We start from the raw sequence: 18,546 nt of genomic DNA, 5'->3' as shown, positions 1-18,546 counted from the left end.
ATAGTTTAACTCACTTATTATTCATGTGGTCAAAATAAAATAGGTTTGACCACATATATAAGATATACAATAGTAATAATTCAGCATATAAGATCTTATTAGATTACCCTTATTATAAATAATCTAAATATCAAATTTTTTTTTTATATTTTTTAATTATACACAGCTGGATTTATTTATGGTCAAAGATTTTCATTGGAGATCGTGCAATTGCAAAGTGAGTCAAACTTTCAGGAACGAAGAGAGTAGATAGAGTCTTTAATGGACATGACTTTTATTGATAAGATCAATATAGGTCCAAAATCAATCTTTCAATAATCAATCATTCAATAATAATATTAAAATATAAAAAACACAAGCAACGACATACTCCCTCCATTCCTAAATAATTGACTCGTTTGATATTTTTTCTTTTCACTATTCAAATACGGACTACTAACCTTTGACTATCTTTTTTATTTATTTTTTTATTTTTATTTATTTTTAAATAACTCCTAAACATCTTCCTCCATGATCACTTGTTTGGGCTTGACCACTAGATAATGGCTTCGGGCGGGATGATTATTACTTGTAACAATAAACCTACCAGTTTAAAGTTGATTTGATTCAATGTAGCAATATCAAATGGTTTGTGTCCACAAATAGTTGATTTGTGATTTTACATGTCAACAAATATTAATTAAAATTTGACCTTAATTGCATCCAAAAATAGCTCTTACGTCAAATTAGTCGTATATTATCAATCAACCACTAAATTTGGAGAAAGGAGTATTATGTCACCAAAGGTGAAAGTCTTACCGTCTTAGGTGTAACATTTCCAACAAAGTTAAAGAGAGCATTTAAACTTACCCCTAGAACAATATTCCGTATAGAAGTAATTACTTTCTAGTCACTGAAAATTACAGAGTTAAAAGTCATAACAGTAAGTTTATCACTATGACTATGAGATGGTTTCGTACACAACTTAACCTTAACAAGGAGATAGAGGAATCGATTAGATGAAGGCCATTGTCTTTTGTCTCGTGCTAACATTTCAAATGAATAAGATAGGACCGAATCAAACCCCACATAAATTTTGTGGTCAGAAAATCAGAATAAGAAACAGCAACGCTCTCTGTCTCTCTCCTCCTGCAAAGTGAATTAGGCAACAATGGCATCTTCTTCCTTATCACCCCCTAGCTTCCAAGGTGTCTTCCTTAACAAATCACAATTTCTTGGCCAAAATCACGTCAAATTATTAACTCAAAGATCAATCTCAACTTCATGTCCTAAAACAATCTCAAGTAAACCAGCAATCACTGCTAAATTTGATCTCTATGGAATCTTGGGTGGCAGAGGTTTATGCAACGGCGAGGCAGGACTCGAAAAGGAGCTGAAAAGAGACGCTCAAAATCCGCCACAAACAACCGAGGGTAATGAAGAGGAATCGGATAAAAATGCATTTGCAGACTCAAGCATTGATGAGGTTATACCAGAAAATGCATTTGAGAAGGAGCTCTCAGGCCTAACTGGTGGATTTCCTGGAGGCGAAAAAGGTCTCAAGAAATTCATTGAGAAAAACCCACCTCCTCCTAAGACGGAAAACAAAGGTGGTGAAGATATGAAGATGGTTTTGACCTCCAAGAAGCCGAAACCACCTGAGTTGCCATTGTTGTTGCCCGGGATGATCGCCCTTGTTAAAAATCGGAACAATCCATACTATATGTACTGCGGTATTGTGCAGAGGATTACTGATGGCAAGGCTGGAGTGCTGTTTGAAGGAGGGAATTGGGATAGACTGATAACATTCAGGCTTGAGGAGCTCGAAAGGAGAGAGAAGGGCCCACCAATGACAAATCCCAAGTCTGTTGTGCTTGAGCCTATGATTGAAATGCTTGAAAAGCAGGCATCAGAAACAGAAAGTAGTGAAATAACACAGTAAGCTTCCAATGACCTATCTTTAGTCTTGTTTGTATTGTACAGATCAAAAGCTGCAACTTCTCTTCTATTCACCCATAAATAAAAACCCAAGTGAAGGATTGAACTACATTCCCAATTTCTCATATTTCCTGTAATTATATACATATTGCATCCACATAATCCTATTAATCTATCATTAATTTCGAGTTAATGATAATCCCAAACATCAACTGGAAGTAGCAGGCATAGCAGATTTAACTCCCAGGAAGCTCTAATGTTAGCAGATTAATGCACATACGAAGTAATAACAAAAGGAACTTCGGTTCTAAAAAACCGAAATTTAATCGTAGATGATAATCAACAATACATAGTACCACAAAAAGTTGCAAATTATTTAACAGTCTCACAATTTGAAATAATTGCAATCATAGTCTAAATTCCATTCAATATATGGTATATCAATAAATGGTATGGTATACACCAATTGGTTTGACCAGTCCTACCTATGCTGCCTCTTCTTTAATCTTTACCGAGGTTGAAACAGCAGCAACAATATCTTATAAGAAATCCAATTTACCAATTTTTTCACCAAAATGTTATTGTGAGAAATAGCCATTGACTACTTCAGTGAGATTAAACACAGCCACCCAACTGCAAAGAGAAATAACAGGAAGGCAAAAGAGAATGCATAGTTAGGAAAACATGAAGTTGAGATTTCAAAGAGTTCAGAAGGGAAGGGGAGTTAAAAGATAAAAAGGTTTCATTTCAGGACAACATGCTGTACCAGTATAGCTTCCATCTCAGCACTTGATACTGGTGTCCGCTTGGGCTGGTCAGAAGCCTTCCCAGAGGCAGACAAGGAGGAGTTGCTGGAAGCTGACCTCAATAGGAATGCCTTCAAAGCATCATCTGTTGATGAGGAAGAAGATTCTGGCAAAAAAGAAAGGGAAAAAAAGGCAGATAAGATAAGTTAGGAGTTGACAATTAACACAGCAATAATTACCCAAATGTTTAAAGTCAGCCATTAAGCTAGACATAAGTAGTCAAACCTCAAAATTTTCTAAACCAGAAGACCATTGCTTAGCACAGCCTTTTCAAACAATATCAATAGGAACAAGGTAGACGGCCTTAGATTAGATTTTAGTACTAAAATTTAAGTATAAAGAGAGGCTAGCAAGATAGACAGCACTAATCGAAGAATCATTCTCAATATCATCACTGAGATAAATAACAGCAAAGTCAGAAACTTGTATTCAGAGAGTAAAGGCGGATATTATAGATCAAACATCAAAATAGGAGGTTAAGAGCTTAAGACAGAAACTGGATCACAAAGCTAACTTCAAGGATAAACTACAGCTTACAGATTCCTTTAGACTTTATTTTAAGAAAAAAATTGCAATGGGCAATGGCCCAGTGGTCAAGGCCTAAATGCTAGTCTGAACTGCCAAGTCCTAGGACAGTTTGTAGATATAAAATTTTTGCACTATGTAAACTAAATTAAACTGCCTAATGCAGCTCCCATCAAAGATTCAAAGTTACACTCTTCAAATTAACTTGAAAATGACTACCAACACTAAACAAAACCTTTTAGTATCTCAGCTCCTAACCCTCCCCTCCCCCCCCCCCCCCCCCACCTCTCTTCCTTTAGACCCTTGGCAAAAATAAGGGCATTAAGGTCGTGTGATAAACATGTTTAATGAATTGTGCATGGGGCATTCATATTGGACATATTACTTTTGTAAGACTTTTTAAAACCAAGGAAATTTACAACACTCCACTTAGCAAACAGTTACCAGTGACCCTCTCGTGAACCACTATTGTTAACTAGGTTGCACAAGAACAGATATAGACATAGGTACAGTACAAGTAAAACTTATCCGTAGAGTGAGAAAACTTCTTGTTTATGGCTGATTAAAATCACTAAATGTGACACTTAATGTCCAATGCATGGATATGGATGCCAAAAATTTACAACCAGTCTTGGTGCTATTGAGTGAATTATTCCAGGCTGGAGAGTGAAAGTTGAAAAACAGAAATAGAGATGGGCCTTGAATCTTTTGCCTTAAAAAGGTAAGAGTTCAGGTGTCAATAAATATTTTATTACTTTCCTTGTCTCAATATTTCATCAATCAGGCATAAGCTTCCAAAAAAAGGTTATTAAATCACATTGGTATTGTTCCTGTGAGATTCCAAGTTTTGTGTAAGTCTTTATTTTATGTTTATAGATCCAAAACATAAGAGAAATATATGAACATGGTTTTTAGCTAGACAAAAACACCCTTGTTTGTGTTCCCTGCACGTTGCTTGTAAATAAACACACTAAGCTAGTTGACAAAAAATCCATGCTTCCTAGCTGGTCAATGACCAAACTATGTAACTCCCACTAGACACAGAAATGCACTCCTCGTCTTCAATTGCCTAGTCATAATTTTAAATTCTATCATCTTAAACCCAAAACTGAAAAATCATACAATACTTCTTAAACCATTTAACCAAGAAAACAAATCTTATATACTGCAGATCAAACCACTTGCCATAACTCTAAATAAAATAACTTTTGTGCTCCAAGAATCCTCGCGTCACAATTTACAAGCCCCATCATCCATTTTGGAATGTTTCAAGTTACATGCCCCCCCCCCCCCCCCCCCCCAACCTCTATTTATAACTTTCCTCTCTTTTTTCTTCTCTAAGTTGGGTCCCAAATTGATTCACTCTTTTTTTTTTCTCCACAAATTCCCTTTTCTAAAAAATGTGCAAATTGAAATGATGCAAGTACAATGGGATGTAAAGAGTAACTATATTTGCCAAACTTTAATGTACGGAAAATCTAAAATTCATGTTTCTATTCAAGCTTAACATTCATCCTTTAGTGAAACTTGTGGAAAATGTCTTCCCTAAATAACCAAAGAGTACTTCCCTCATGGAAATTCAAATCTAAAAATGACCTTTCCTCTTAACAATCCCTTTGAATAAATTCGAATTAAATCACAACACGCCAACACCACCACCACCTAAGCCTTAGTCCCAAAGAATAAGGTCAATTGTATGAACCAAGTCCCCTAGAATTGAAATGGTGCAAGTGAAACAAAATGTAGAGAGTAACTATATTCGCTAAACTTCAATGTATGGAAACTCTTAAAAGGTACATTTCTATTCAAGCTTTAAATTCACCCTTTGGAAATATTTGCGGAAATGTCTTCCTTAAATAACCAAAGCGTACTTTCCTCATGTAAATTGAAATCTAAAATTGAATTTTACCCTTTACAATCCCTTAGAATAAATCCAAATTAAATCCACAATTTGGAAAAAAAAAAAAAATAACACCACCACCACCACCAAAGTCTTAGTTTCAAAGAATGAGGTTGACTATATGAACCAAGTCAAATTAAATCCACAACAGCAACAACAACACCACCACCAAAGTCTGAGGTCGACCATATGAACCAAGTCCCCTAAAATTTACCTCCTTGTTAATAATGATAAAATAGAATTCTAATGCTTGAGGCAAAATTAATGACACATTGTTTCAATATTAATGATTCCGTGTTTCCTAATCATTTGAGAATTGCAATACCATATATCTACAAATCCCCAATTTGGCATTTGGGTTGCTTGTTTCCCTTTTGGTGCAACATAAGCCTATACAACTCCTTGACTAGATCTTAAGCAACAAAATGTCCATTTGTTAACACAAAACTATAGATCCATCAGCATTACTTGGCCTACTAACATGAGCAACAAATCTATAAATCTAATATTAATCTTCAACCATACGACAAAACTCCAATTAATGCTCTTAATCTTCAACAAATTAAGTTTAGTCTGCTAGTAAAAAAAATTAACTACTAACCAGAAGAAATTAAAATCTAACCCCAAAATTTCTAATTACGCACAAAATCACACAATTACAAGCCTAATTACACAAAATAATTAAAAATCAAAAATCATGTCTAATCCATCAACATAATAAATAAACAAGCAACACAAATGTAATACACAAAAAGTCATCTCAATAAACATTAAATAATAAAAAAAAAAAAAATAAGGATAAAGAAAAAAACCAGAAGAAGAAGGTTTAGGATGACGTTTCGGGAATTTGATGCGAGGGATCCTCTTGAAAGCATGAGCAGCAGAAACAGAAGAAGCCATAATTTTTGAATGAAGAAGATTGTTAATGTGTTTGAGTTTAGGAAAGCAAAAACGTTTTTGCGAGTAGCGGTGGCGTAGGGTGGGGAATGCCGTACTTCAAGTTATTCAACGTGACCTAGTCACAATTCACAACCACGCTTTTCCGTTCGCGCTTTTTTCCGTTTTTTTTTTTTTTTTTTGATGTTTGGAATTGGCCCATATAGCTATATGGATCAACTCATATGGTCCAACTACAAGGTTATAATGGATCAAGGCCCATAGTGATGTCATGTTAAGCCCATAAAAGACCCGACCCATTAGCTACCTATTGTAGACTTGTAGTATTGTGTCACAAGTTTTAAAACCGTACAGGACTATTTTTATATAAATGGTACCCTCTCCGTTTTTAAAACTTGCTTCATTTCTACATGTGCGGAGTTTAGAAGAAATTAAAGAAAGTAATAAAATATGGAGGTAGTGGGGTAGGTGGAAGAATAAAAAATTATAAAAAGCAAAAGTAGTGGAGAGAATTAGAGGAGAGAGAATATGAAATTAATAAAATGTGATTTATATTGAGTTCATTATCATTAGGTGAGAGAAATGAATTAAATATTATAAAAGCATTCCAAATAAGAAAATGGATCAAGTATTTAAAAACGGCCGAAAAAGGAAAGTAGAGCAAGTATTTAAAAACGGAGGGAGTATGCTCTAAGGCCCTGTTCTCTTTACCTTAAAAAAATAATATTAAGTAAAAATAATTTCAGTTCAGTAAAAATAAGTTCAGTTCAGTAAAATTCAGTTTTCTTAAAGAAGAATTATAATAGAAAATCAGTAAAAATAATTTCAGTTCAGCAAAAATAATTTCAGTTTAATAAAATTAATTTCAATTCAGTAAAATTAATTTAAGTTCAACAAAATAATTTCAGTTCAGTAAAAATAATTTCAGTTCGGCAAAATTAAGGTGAAGAGAACGGGGTCTAAGAGAAATTATACAAAATCGTACATGACTATGTTTTCATTTAAGTATAAATTAATAGCAATGGTCAAATTAGATTATGTAAATTGTACAAAAGTCAAGTATTACGATAAGGAGAAAGTACTTCGTATGTATTGAGTATGTAATAGGTCAATACGTCTTGAGCTATCTCGCATCTGACTTGAGATTCAACCCTCTGCTATTAGGGTTCATTAGTACTCCCTCCACACAATCAACTAGGAACAGAGAGAGTATGTGTTAGGGCTCGGACCCACTTAAGGAATTTTTTTTTTTAATGGTAAGAAGAAGGACCCTAGTGAGGCGACACCTCTCACAGATTTAGTCAGCCCAACTTCGCAGGTCATCGCTTAAGAGTAGAGGCGACCTCGTGATTTCAAAGTCACAATGTGAGTTCCCCACCAACTCCACCAAACAAAGCTTGGTCGGACCACTTAAGGTTGGAAACTATTTCCTTACCATCAAACATCCTAGTATAATTTCTTCTTTGAGAGAATACATCTTGCAACTTGCTTGCACTCTTAATAAACACAACCATTTTAGAAAAGTAAACACATACATTAGTATTAGAAAAGTTCCTTCGCTAATAATTATGAAGGACCCATCCTTGTAATATGCCAACTGATGAGGATGGATGGCCAAAACTAACTAACTGTACTGTTTATATCAACTATTCAAAACCAATATCAAATTTGATATCTCAGCTAATAGCCTCGTCGGCTATCCTATCTTCATCCTCTATTAATTAACTCTTATCATATAACTTATCTTGCAACTTCAGTCTTCCTAAAATCATTAATTTCAATTTTAAACAACTCGATCAATCGATCGTTCTATAAACAAGCAAGGGTCGCCATAAACTATCAAATTGCTTAGCTTGTTACAACTTGATTGCCAAGCAGATTTTTAGGTCGATATACTTCATATTAAAGATCAATCCATCATATCTTCAAATTAAATGTTATGTCGGGCTGTGTCATGTCATGCAAGCTATGTGTCATATATACCATTATTTTCGCTTGACTCATTCGAAGCAAAGTTTGCTAGAGCATGAGACTTGATGGGATGGCCCCTTGATGTCATATATAACATGATTTTCGCTTGTTACTATGTGTGGTATATAACATATGATTAATTAACATATTTTGAGCTTGGAAAACCCAAATTATGTAAAGACTATTAGCTTAATGTCTGTTCACATTTACTGAACTGAACTGATTGGAGTTGAACTAAATCGAACTGAATAGAGCTGAAATGAATATTTTATGAGAAAAGAAAATTAATAGCTGAACTGAACTGAAATTAAGGGCCTTTTCACTTCAGTTTAATTTCAGTTCAGTTCAGCTCCAATCAGTTCAGTTCAGTTCACTTCAACTCAGTTCAGTAAATGTGAACAGGCCTCCACTGACTAAGACTGAAAACTTATGTAGAATAATATGTCATCACATATTCAAATTTCTGTGAGATTGAAGGATAGTTCAAGTGGTTAGAGCTTCTCTCCCGATTTTAGGAGGTTTTATGATTGATTCTCACCCCCCGCCTTTGTGGGTCTCTAAACACCAAAAAAAAAAAAAAAAATTCAAATTTCTCACCCTATTTGTAATTTGTATTGCCTTATTAATTAATACTAGGGATGACAATCCAATCCAGATCCGACCCTACTCCGCCCCAATCTGAGGTAAAAAAATCCGCTCCGAGTCTGAGAAAAAAGTAATCCGAGTTCGACTCCGTTAAAATAATCCGACTCCGAGTCGGAGGTGGGTCGGAGTCGGATCCTACAAAAAATCCGAGAAAAAAATCCGACTCCAACAAATGTCCGACTCTGACTGATTATCCGACTCCGACTCCGATTCCAATAGATAGTGGATTTTTGTGTGGGTCATGGTGGCATTAGGTCTGGGTTATAAGGCCCAAATAGCCCAATTTCTCAAAATATATTGAATAACGAAAAATAACTCGGAGTCGGGTCGGATCGGAGTCGGAGTCAGAGGTTGGATAATGAAGTCGGAGTCGGAGTCGGACTCAGATGTCAGAGTCGGATTTAGACTCCGACTTCCTGTCGGGTCGGAGTTGGATTTAGCATAATCCGCTCTGAGTCCGACCCGTTGCCATCCCTAATTAATACTTAATTCAATTCGGACCACAACTAAATTAATAGACTATGAAAGACCTAGTCTCTGATATGACAAAATGTCACGAGCCCTTTGAACTGCAAAGACGTATTTGTACGTATGTACTAGTCACTGGAGACTAGAGTAGGCCTACATTCTGTGTATAAAATTCCAATATTTTGGAGTGCAATTAATTAATTAATCAAGATATATTTAAATATGTTAATGTCTTTGAAACGTTCAAAACTACTACTCCGTGTTGAATTAGTCAGCATTATATTAAGACTTTGCTGATTAAATAGTCCGCTTGTTAACTTCAAGCAAGAAAAGGCGAAATTTCTTTGATGATTAGTGAGTGAAAACAAAAATACCGAAACAAGTCTCATCGATCAGTCACTAGAAAAACAAGAATGTTGAAATATGTTAACCCCATTTATCGGGTCATCTTGACTGTTAAAAAAAAATTGAATTTTTTCAAATTTTGAATTCATCAGTTTAAACCTCATGTCTTTTGTCTCATAAAGAAAAACAAGATATTTGAAATAAGAAAATGTTAAATGGTTTCCTAAAAAAAAAAAAAAAAAAATGTTAAATGGTTAGAAGTTCGTGTTTAAAAAGTTAAAACCAGTGTTTAAAATTAGTTGATTAAAATTTGAGAAAGTGATTTTTAAAACTGATTGAATCTCTTGTACATTATTTGTTTATGATCTTTACACCCAAAAATAATAATGATTCTTACTGAAGTTTCATGTCACGATAAACTTTGATTGAAAGAAATTAGTTTTTAACATTTGTATTAGAGATAATCTATTTGTAAAGCTAATCTCAAGTATTGTCTTAACTAGGGGTGGGCAAAAATTCCGAGTACCCGGAATTGGAACCGGCGGGTCCGGAAGTGGAATTGGACCCGGTGGTTCCAATTCCAGGTAACAAATTAAGGAACCGGTTGCAACCGGTTTCAATTCCAATTCTCAATATTTTGGACCCGGAACTGGTTGGGTACCCGGTTACCCAAAATATATTAAACTAAATATATTATAAAACAAATATATGTTGAATGTATCTAGTTAGTAAAATAAAACAATATGTTATTAATACCTAACATATATAAAATAGCTTCATGTGGGTATAAATATAAGCATTAAACGCAAAAAATGAAAATGGATCAAAATAAGTATTATAATTTGTTTTAAATTTTAACAACTGTGTTCATAAGTGGGTACCCGGAATCAAAACCAGTACCCGGTGGTTTCAATTCCAATTTCTAAATTTTAGGACCCGATTGAAGTGGTTCCAATTCTAATTCCAAATTTTAAGACCCGGTTCCAACCAATTCCGGGTCCAAATCCTAAAATTTCGACTGGATACCCGGTTTGCTCACCCCTAATCTTAACAACAAGTGCTAAAGCTGAACCATCTAATGTTGGCTTTGTCTAAATGTCTAGTGTTACGTAATTACGTTTGCTTTTTTTTTTTTTCCCCTTATTTTGTTCCTTTTATTTTAAGTTTTACTATAGGCAATTTGAGGTTGCACCATATACTCTTTAATCCTCTATACCCTGGCCTCAAGTAGCTTATATCTACTTAAAAATAAATGAGTGTTTTAGACTTTTAGCTTATGATTGAAGATCCACTTAATGATTTTTCTATGGACTTCTACTAAGAGTATCAAATACATCGAGAGAGATCAATTTAAGTTTTCATACAACGATATAACATTACCTACAAAACTAGAATGATTTCAATTTGATACAAATTTGTATACATATATAAAAACAGTGCGTGCATCATTCATAACTTTAAATAAACATACCACGATGCACCATTTTTAACTTTATTCATCCATACCATGTATACCATATAGTTGAATAAACATTAGCATAATGAGCCGTTTTAAACTTTATTACACAACATTGGATAAATTTAAACCTTCGTTGTTTTAAACATTATGTAAAGTTACCTGTTGTCTCACACGTAATTTTTGAGTGTGTTCTATTCATCTGAATTTGGTCACAGTACGCAGTCGTCATTAAAACTTGTTTCCTTGCATTAAGTTATAATTGTGAATTGAATTCTTAGGCGTATAGTAGCCGTCATTGAATCTTAAATTTCCCATGCAACAAGCTAGTTCTCATAATGTTAAGGTAATATAGATTGAGAACAAGACTTATTTAGTTATTTGCCATAGTAGCATATTCTACCCCATTTAAGACGGAGTCAATTGCATGGAAATGAAGAAGGGTCACTTGTTAAGAAAATGAGACAAACGAAAAGACATGTAAATTTGAATCTTCAAAGGTACCCCGGCCCCACTTTAGCTATTTAGTGCAAGACTTTCTAAGATTAACCCCATTTGTTTACTCTTAACTTACCTTAACTTTATTCTCTGCCTTTTATTCTATATATAGATCGAGCTAATCTCCCAATATCCATAATTAAATAATTTCATCCATACACATTACCATAAGTCTTCAACTACCAAAGCACATTAACAAACACACTAAAAAAAACCCTTAAAAACCAAGAAGAAAAGAGAAGTAGAGAAAACTTACATACACTTCTCCTTAAAAATGCTTACCATGTTTGCATTAGACAAATTACTTGAAACTATTACGAAAACGAAAGACAGAACTCCACCAAGGAGGCTTCAAAGAAGCCCTAAAATTGTTGGCTATGACCGCGAAGATGATGACTATCTAGAGATGTCCTCGGAGTTGAGGGAGCCTCTCTTATCGTCTCGAGGCAAGGATGATTGTGATGATCAAGGGAAGAACATCAAAGGAGTAGTACAGGTAAGTAACAAAAACAATAATAATATTAGAGTAAAAGTTTTGTTAACAAAAGAAGAAGCAGCAAAGATGTTATCAAAATGTAAAGGAGAAGGAGCTTTGGATTTTAAAGATGTGGTTAATGAGCTTATGAAGCTTCCTGCTCAACGGATTAATGTCGTTCCCGGTACTATTCAGCTTTCTAATGATTTGGAGCTTGCTACTATTGCTGAAGAAGAAGAAGAAGAGGAGGAGGAGGAAGAGTACGAGGAATACTATAAGAAGAACGTATGAGTAGTTTTTTTTATTATCGTTCAATTCCCGGCCTCTTCTTTTTTCTTTGTTTATAGGGAGTTATGAAGGCAGTGATGTATGTAGATAAGATTTGATTTTAAGTTTTGGGCGTTAAACCTTTAGGTTAACCAAGTACGTTAGTTGGCATTCACTTTTTTGCTCACTTTTTTCAAAGAAATTAAAAGGCCTAGGTTTTGGGTAGTGAATCAGATCAATTTAGAGGAATTCTTCACTTCTTATAGGAAAGTATATACTTGTCATTTTTCATACTTGTAATTTATCTAGCAAAATTTAGACCATGATTCACAAATCCAACTATTTAGCCTGTTGTGGTGATTGGTGAATTTGATTGCTTGGATTTGCAAAAATTACTGTTTTGAAGTTTGAACAACAATTTAATTTAATGTAGAATTACTTGGCTAGGTCCATGTGAATTCTATTCCAAATTAATTAAAATTTTGAGAGAAATTATAAAATAAAATGGATTCATGTCACTTATTTACGTGTTGCAGGTAGTTCAAGACAACTTGTGATTAAAAATATATATATATATATGTTATACGGATTGTATAACTCTGCAATTAATTATGTTAAATGAGAAACTAATACTCCTTCAACAACAACAACAACAACAACAAAAGAAAAAAAAGAGAGAGAGAGAAAGAGATACAAATACTTGGTAATTTATGTGGGATGCCTAGTATGTCCATCAATAATTTACATTAAGCAAACTCGATCCTGATCGATATATATGCACAAAGGAAAAGGGCAGACTATATATGGATCAGATCAGAAAACGAATGCACTACAATAGTAATAGAAGCTCTTATAACAGACTGAGCTCTTATAACAGACTGAGTATGACAGGTGATGTTTTTCTTCAAGGCTCAATAGGTAATGAAAATCAAAAGATGTTTCTCCCGGATACAGAGGAATTGAAACTCTTGGACTACCAGCTGTAGAAGGCTCTATTCTAGTAGTATTATCCATGTTGTATGGACCTAAGAGGCTGAGTGTAACGGCCCAAGTGATTGGATTATGAATACGGAGTATATTATAATGTGACACTTATTCAGTTTTTCTTATGCATTTGTTGGACCAAGTATTGGCTTCAAATACCTTATTCTGTTACTGATATGATCCTAATAGACATTGCAGATGGTGTTGCAGACTTCTAATGTCCAATTTCAGACGTCGTTGCTTGTTATGCTGCAACGGCTGTTGGTAACAAGCAACGACTATTGGTATAGCAGAAAACCTACTCCTACTGTGAGCTCTACATTGAAGCGTGTTTTCAGCTTATCGCCAACTCTCATCTGAAGCAGGTTTTTGAAAATCACAATCTCATTCAAGGCTTTTTAGCTTATTGTATAATTACTAATTAGGCCGTGAAAGCCAAAAACCATTCAAATAACCGCAAAATTGGTTCCATGACTGCTATATGTCATGATCAGGACGGCATCTGAGCCTCCAAACTCACACGCTTAAAATCCTTGGTTTCTTAGAAATTAAATTCGAATATACATACTCTATGTTCGCAAGTACGTCCTTAAATCAACTAAAACACGTTCCTACACATTAAAACACCAATATTGCTTTGCCATCCTCCCTATAAGTCGGCTTCACTTGGTTCAAACCTCAACTAAGGGCCTGTTCTCTTCAGCTTATTTTCAGTTCATTTAAGTTCAGTTCTTAATTTCTTTCTCTCATAAAATATTCAGTTCACTTCAGTTCAGTTCCAATAAATTCAGTTTAGTTCAGCTCAGTTCTGTCAATCAGAACAGGCCCTAAGGCATATATGGTCGATCATCCAAATTTTTTGATTACTTTTTAATGTGAACCACTAATAAAGTTACGAGCAACCAATTTAACAGTCCAAACACCTCTAATAAAAACAAACCCAATTCAATAAGCTGTCAATTACACTACTTCTGTTAATAATGTTTCTTCATTTCCTGTTGTTGTTTCGTTTTGCTTGTATCATTGTATGTGGACGTCGTCATAAAATAAATTCTACTTGGTACGCTACCTTTTTCGCTATTTCTATGTGGTGGACCAAAGATTATCAACTCAGCCAAAATAACTAAATACTGAATTAATTAGACAGAATGTGGTGCTACATACGTATGACTATAACATATAAAATTCCTATTATTTTTCTTTAAAATATATACTTTGCAGTGATCAGCTAATCTAATTGACATTTACAGAAAATCGTAATTGTCCTTTAAAAAAATTATTCTTTGTATACACTATTATTTGTAATTTCTATTTCTTTTTTTTTCTTTTTCCTATAATTTCAAAAAGGCTATTACGGTAGTATTACCTTACAATCTTACATGCCACAACATCATGATCGGTATATATGAATTTACAGGAATAAGGTATCAAATTAAACTACATGATCAACCTATAACGCATTGACATTCGTGATTCGTGTATGTATCCCCATCAATTTTTATTAAGTTTCGACTAGTGAGCGTCACACACCTAAATTAAGTCCAATATATTTAATGCACATCCACACATTATTTAATCATCTATAGTACTAATTGATACGTCAACAAGTCACCAAAGTTGTTTATGGTCCAATTTGACGTAACTTTTTTATTTTTATGTTAACAAAAACTTCTAATACCTTAATTAGTTATATTTTGCCAAGTTGAGACTTAATTGAGAGCGTAATTAGCGCTTTTACTACAGGGATTCACATGGCAATCAATATCTATCAGCATAATCAGCTAGAAATGGACAACACTAAAAAGTTCTTTATTTTTTTCTTTCTCTTTAGAATGGAAAGGAACCCCTGTAGTTTGTAATCCACTAAAAATGATTAAGAATTATGCAAAACTAGCCTTTTGGCCCGTGCAATACATGGATTGTTTATAGGTATACAATATAAATTTTTATTTTATGATATGTTTTCATAGGAAAATGAATAGTTTATAAAAGAGATGAAGGGGTGAAAATTGAATATAATTGTAGAATATATTTAGTTGGGGAAAAGTGAACCAAATAACATTTATACATGTATTAAATTAAAGCATTTTTTTTTTTTTTTATATGAGAAAGGGACTAAAAAAACAAAAATTAAATGAGGTGACATGTGGCATTGGTGAAAGGATGATGGTTTGTGTTGTTAAATACTATTCAGTATAGATTGTAAGTTAATTTTACCAGTGAGCTTAATTATCTTATAGTTGAAACTGTAAACAACAAATTTAACTCAAAGAAAAAAAAGAAGGGAACACATGGAAGTAAGATTGATACTTTTTATGTAAAGAACACTTCAATCTATATCAAAAAATATATACATCTGAGTGATCCACACCATAACTACACAAGAAAAGGTGGAAAAAAAGCAAACCTCAAGTGACAATTCTGACAAATCTATCGTCTACATAGACGACAACTACATGGATGACAACTAGTTTAATCGGTAAATACATAGAGACAGTGCCTCCAACACTTGGAGATCAAATCCCGTGAATCCTTAGAAGCTCCCTACCCGAAAAAACAAAACAAAAATATCATCTATTCATCTCAAGAACTTCAGGGATTTCAGTAATACTATCAAGAGAAGGTTTCCAAGAATGAGCAGATGAAACACCTTTCTTTCTACCCTTCTCAATCTCACCAAACACATCTTCAATCCTCTTAACTCCATTTTCTCTGTTACTCAGCTGCATCATTAACCATTGTAACTCTTCTTTAGTCAACACCATCTTTACTCTTAACCCATTTTCATTACTCACAACATCTTTCACAAATTCTCCTTCTTTTCCACTCATTTCAATCTCTTTATTTTCTTCCTTGCAAGTTTCCAAACAATTTCCCATAATTTATGTTATTTTATAATTTGGGACCAAAATATTTTTTGTTGGGTTTTTAATTAGGGAGTAAAAAGAAGGATTTGCTAAAGTAATGTATGAAATGTGGTTTATATATATAAAGGGGGTTTAGAAGTGAGTGTACATAACAATACAAATACAAGTAGTACTTAAGAAAGTTAATTAATGTACGTAGAAAAATAGGATGATTGACATGTGAGTAGATTGTCTTTTTGCACTGATGACAAGTGACAATGTCTAACCCCCACATTGTTAATGGCCCTACTTCACCATAAATTAATCAAACTTCAACTTCCTTTTTTATTTTTGACCTTTCGTAGCCACTACACTACTCTGGTTTTAAGGGAGACTGTTGTTGGTTGCAAATTCCAATTTTATTTGGTTGCTTTGATTGTGGTTTAATAATACTTCTCTTTCTTTAAAATAAGTTTGAACAAAAAATATTGATAGGGTTTCAATTTCGATGTCTTGAGGTATGGGACAAATAATTTTTTCGTTCATAGTTTTAATTAAGTAACTTCTGATTGAAATAAAAATTTCACTCTAACATTTAAAATTAACCTAAAGGTTATACAATTGTACTAATGAAATTATGAATATTTTACGCCATTACAGTGTTAAGAATAATTAACCTTAGCATTTCTATGGTGTTCAACATAGTTATAAAATATTTTTTTGATAATAATATCTACGAGTATAATAATTCAAAAGAGATGTTTATCCTCTATTTATCATATATTTACTTCCTCCGTTTCAAATATAATTGCTCCATAATCCTATTTAGAGTACTCCGGATCTCAATTTACTTGTCTCGTCTTTTTATCTAGTGCATGTTGTTATGAGACAAGTGAATTAAGACATACCGAGTAGGAAGATTCGAAGTAATACAAAACATGATAATTACTACGAACGAAAAAAAAAAAAGACAGCTCATATATTCACGTAATTTACTGGATATCAAGCTAAACAAAACAGTATATAAACCAGAGTTAACAATAAATTAACATCTTGCAACGTCGGTAAAACAGAGATACTACGATTACTTTAGAAAGAGTTGGAAAAATCTTTCAATCATGCAAATTAACAATCATAAGACATCACATCTAACAGTATGAATTGTTTTATATTCAGTTAAATAACAGCTAGCATCCGTGTCATTTCAAGTTAAAAGGCAAAAGCTATTCAAAAAAAAAAAAAAAAAAAAAAAAAAGTTAAAGGGCAAAAGAATCACATTCTTATCACTGTTGGTTTCTGTTTTGGCATTTGCTACGCGCAGAATAACACGATTAAGGAATACAATAAATCCTTCTTAAGAAGACTCTAACTAGTATAGAATCTAAATGATTTTGTCTTTAATATACACGGGTGTACCTATAATCAAACACTCAATTAAATGAAATGTTTCGGCTCTTAAACCAGTCAAGCATAAAATCCTCAGTTTAAGCGCGTGGAGTTCATGTTTAGATTAAAGCTACTCGTGTGCAAGTTCATTAATTGGACAAAATAATCACGGGCTTAGTAAGACCCAAATAATTCACACCTAATCTCTTAAAAATTAATAATTAGATGACTAAAAATAGAATTATATAACCCTAAAATAATGAAGAAATCACCTACATACTGTAGAGAGAGATTAGGATCCAGAAATTTCGGCATCTTTTATCTGTGGATATAAATTAAATAAAATTAATACATAATTGTCTCATCATGTCACATTATAATTAATAGTCACGTAGCTGAAGCAAGGCTTCAACGCTCTAAAACAAAATGTAATACGTTGTCCTAATATTAGTATAATTACGAGTAATGACAATTATGAACATGCACCGACAATAATTAATTGATGAATCATTGAATTTATTTATATGAACATTATACTATTTAAGGAACTTATCCCTAATTCGACGTGATCATGACCATGCATGACGTTCATTGTTCACAAGGCAAATAGGAAGCCAATTATTTGGTTATTCTTGGGGCTTTCTAAGGTTCGAACCCGGGTCAAGCTGAAAAATCATATTTATAATTGTTGTTAAATTCAAGAAGCATAATTTCTGTATTAATAGCAAAAAAAAAAAAAAAAAATAGTACTCCGTAATAAGTTAATAACACTATCTGACTCATTCAATAACTTGCTTAAAGAGCAAATAATCTACCCTGAAAAGTTAATGCAAATAGATGGTATGCATCAAGAGCAAAAATAAAAATCGACCTTTAAGATCAATAATAAATCATTACTAATATTGACTTACTATATAATCAACATGCACTAAAAGCTTAAGGCCATGTTAGGTTTAAAATTAATAAACTGAGGTGAATTAAAATTATTATAAAGTTAACTAAAACTAAACGAATATTACAATATGTAAACACTTAAAAATAAGCTCAAAAGAACTTGACATATAAATACAAACTGTTGTATAATTTACGTGGCGCAATATAAACCACTTACTTTTCAAACTAGAAAGAATTCAGCCCCGCCCTAACAATAAAAGGCGGGG

The 18,546-nt window shown here is 33.3% G+C and overlaps 4 protein-coding genes across 6 annotated transcripts; 2 read left to right on the top strand and 2 right to left on the bottom strand.

Annotated features, from left to right (window-relative positions):
• Nucleotides 1–1,063: 1,063 nt before the first annotated feature.
• NDHS (NAD(P)H-quinone oxidoreductase subunit S) lies at nucleotides 1,064–2,026 on the top strand. The gene has a single exon (XM_081627156.1). It carries the CDS (start codon nucleotides 1,151–1,153, stop codon nucleotides 1,919–1,921), a length of 771 nt encoding a protein of 256 aa, XP_081483282.1. The 5' UTR covers nucleotides 1,064–1,150; the 3' UTR covers nucleotides 1,922–2,026.
• Nucleotides 2,027–2,315: 289 nt separating this feature from the next.
• Nucleotides 2,316–6,193, bottom strand: LOC145567783 (uncharacterized). The gene is made up of 3 exons (XM_081627161.1): nucleotides 5,961–6,193; nucleotides 2,684–2,829; nucleotides 2,316–2,550 (listed from the first exon to the last, which is right to left on the bottom strand). Exons 1-3 carry the CDS (start codon nucleotides 6,046–6,048, stop codon nucleotides 2,533–2,535), a joined length of 252 nt encoding a protein of 83 aa, XP_081483287.1. The 5' UTR covers nucleotides 6,049–6,193; the 3' UTR covers nucleotides 2,316–2,532.
• Nucleotides 6,194–8,024: 1,831 nt separating this feature from the next.
• LOC145567782 (uncharacterized) lies at nucleotides 8,025–14,209 on the top strand. 3 transcript variants are annotated; one of them, XM_081627158.1, is made up of 2 exons: nucleotides 8,025–11,924; nucleotides 13,344–14,209. In XM_081627158.1, the coding sequence occupies exons 1-2, from the start codon at nucleotides 11,703–11,705 to the stop codon at nucleotides 13,512–13,514; spliced, it is 393 nt and encodes a 130-aa protein (XP_081483284.1). In that variant the 5' UTR covers nucleotides 8,025–11,702; the 3' UTR covers nucleotides 13,515–14,209. The 3 variants fall into 3 exon arrangements, with proteins under 3 accessions (XP_081483284.1, XP_081483285.1, XP_081483283.1); XM_081627159.1 differs by having other exon boundaries at nucleotides 8,026–11,924; nucleotides 13,353–14,209; XM_081627157.1 differs by having other exon boundaries at nucleotides 10,207–12,188; nucleotides 13,353–14,201.
• A 1,515-nt stretch (nucleotides 14,210–15,724) lies between these two features.
• LOC145566867 (uncharacterized) lies at nucleotides 15,725–16,033 on the bottom strand. Its single transcript, XM_081626148.1, has one exon. The coding sequence runs from the start codon at nucleotides 16,031–16,033 to the stop codon at nucleotides 15,725–15,727; it is 309 nt and encodes a 102-aa protein (XP_081482274.1).
• Between the last annotated feature and the right edge of the window lie 2,513 nt (nucleotides 16,034–18,546).

Source organism: Chenopodium album, chromosome 11 (assembly GCF_948465745.1).
Source record: "Chenopodium album chromosome 11, dcCheAlbu1.1, whole genome shotgun sequence".
In the NCBI taxonomy this organism is placed as follows: domain Eukaryota; kingdom Viridiplantae; phylum Streptophyta; class Magnoliopsida; order Caryophyllales; family Amaranthaceae; genus Chenopodium; species Chenopodium album.
Note: the sequence above shows the minus strand (reverse complement) of the source record. Positions and strands in the feature narration are given on the sequence as shown.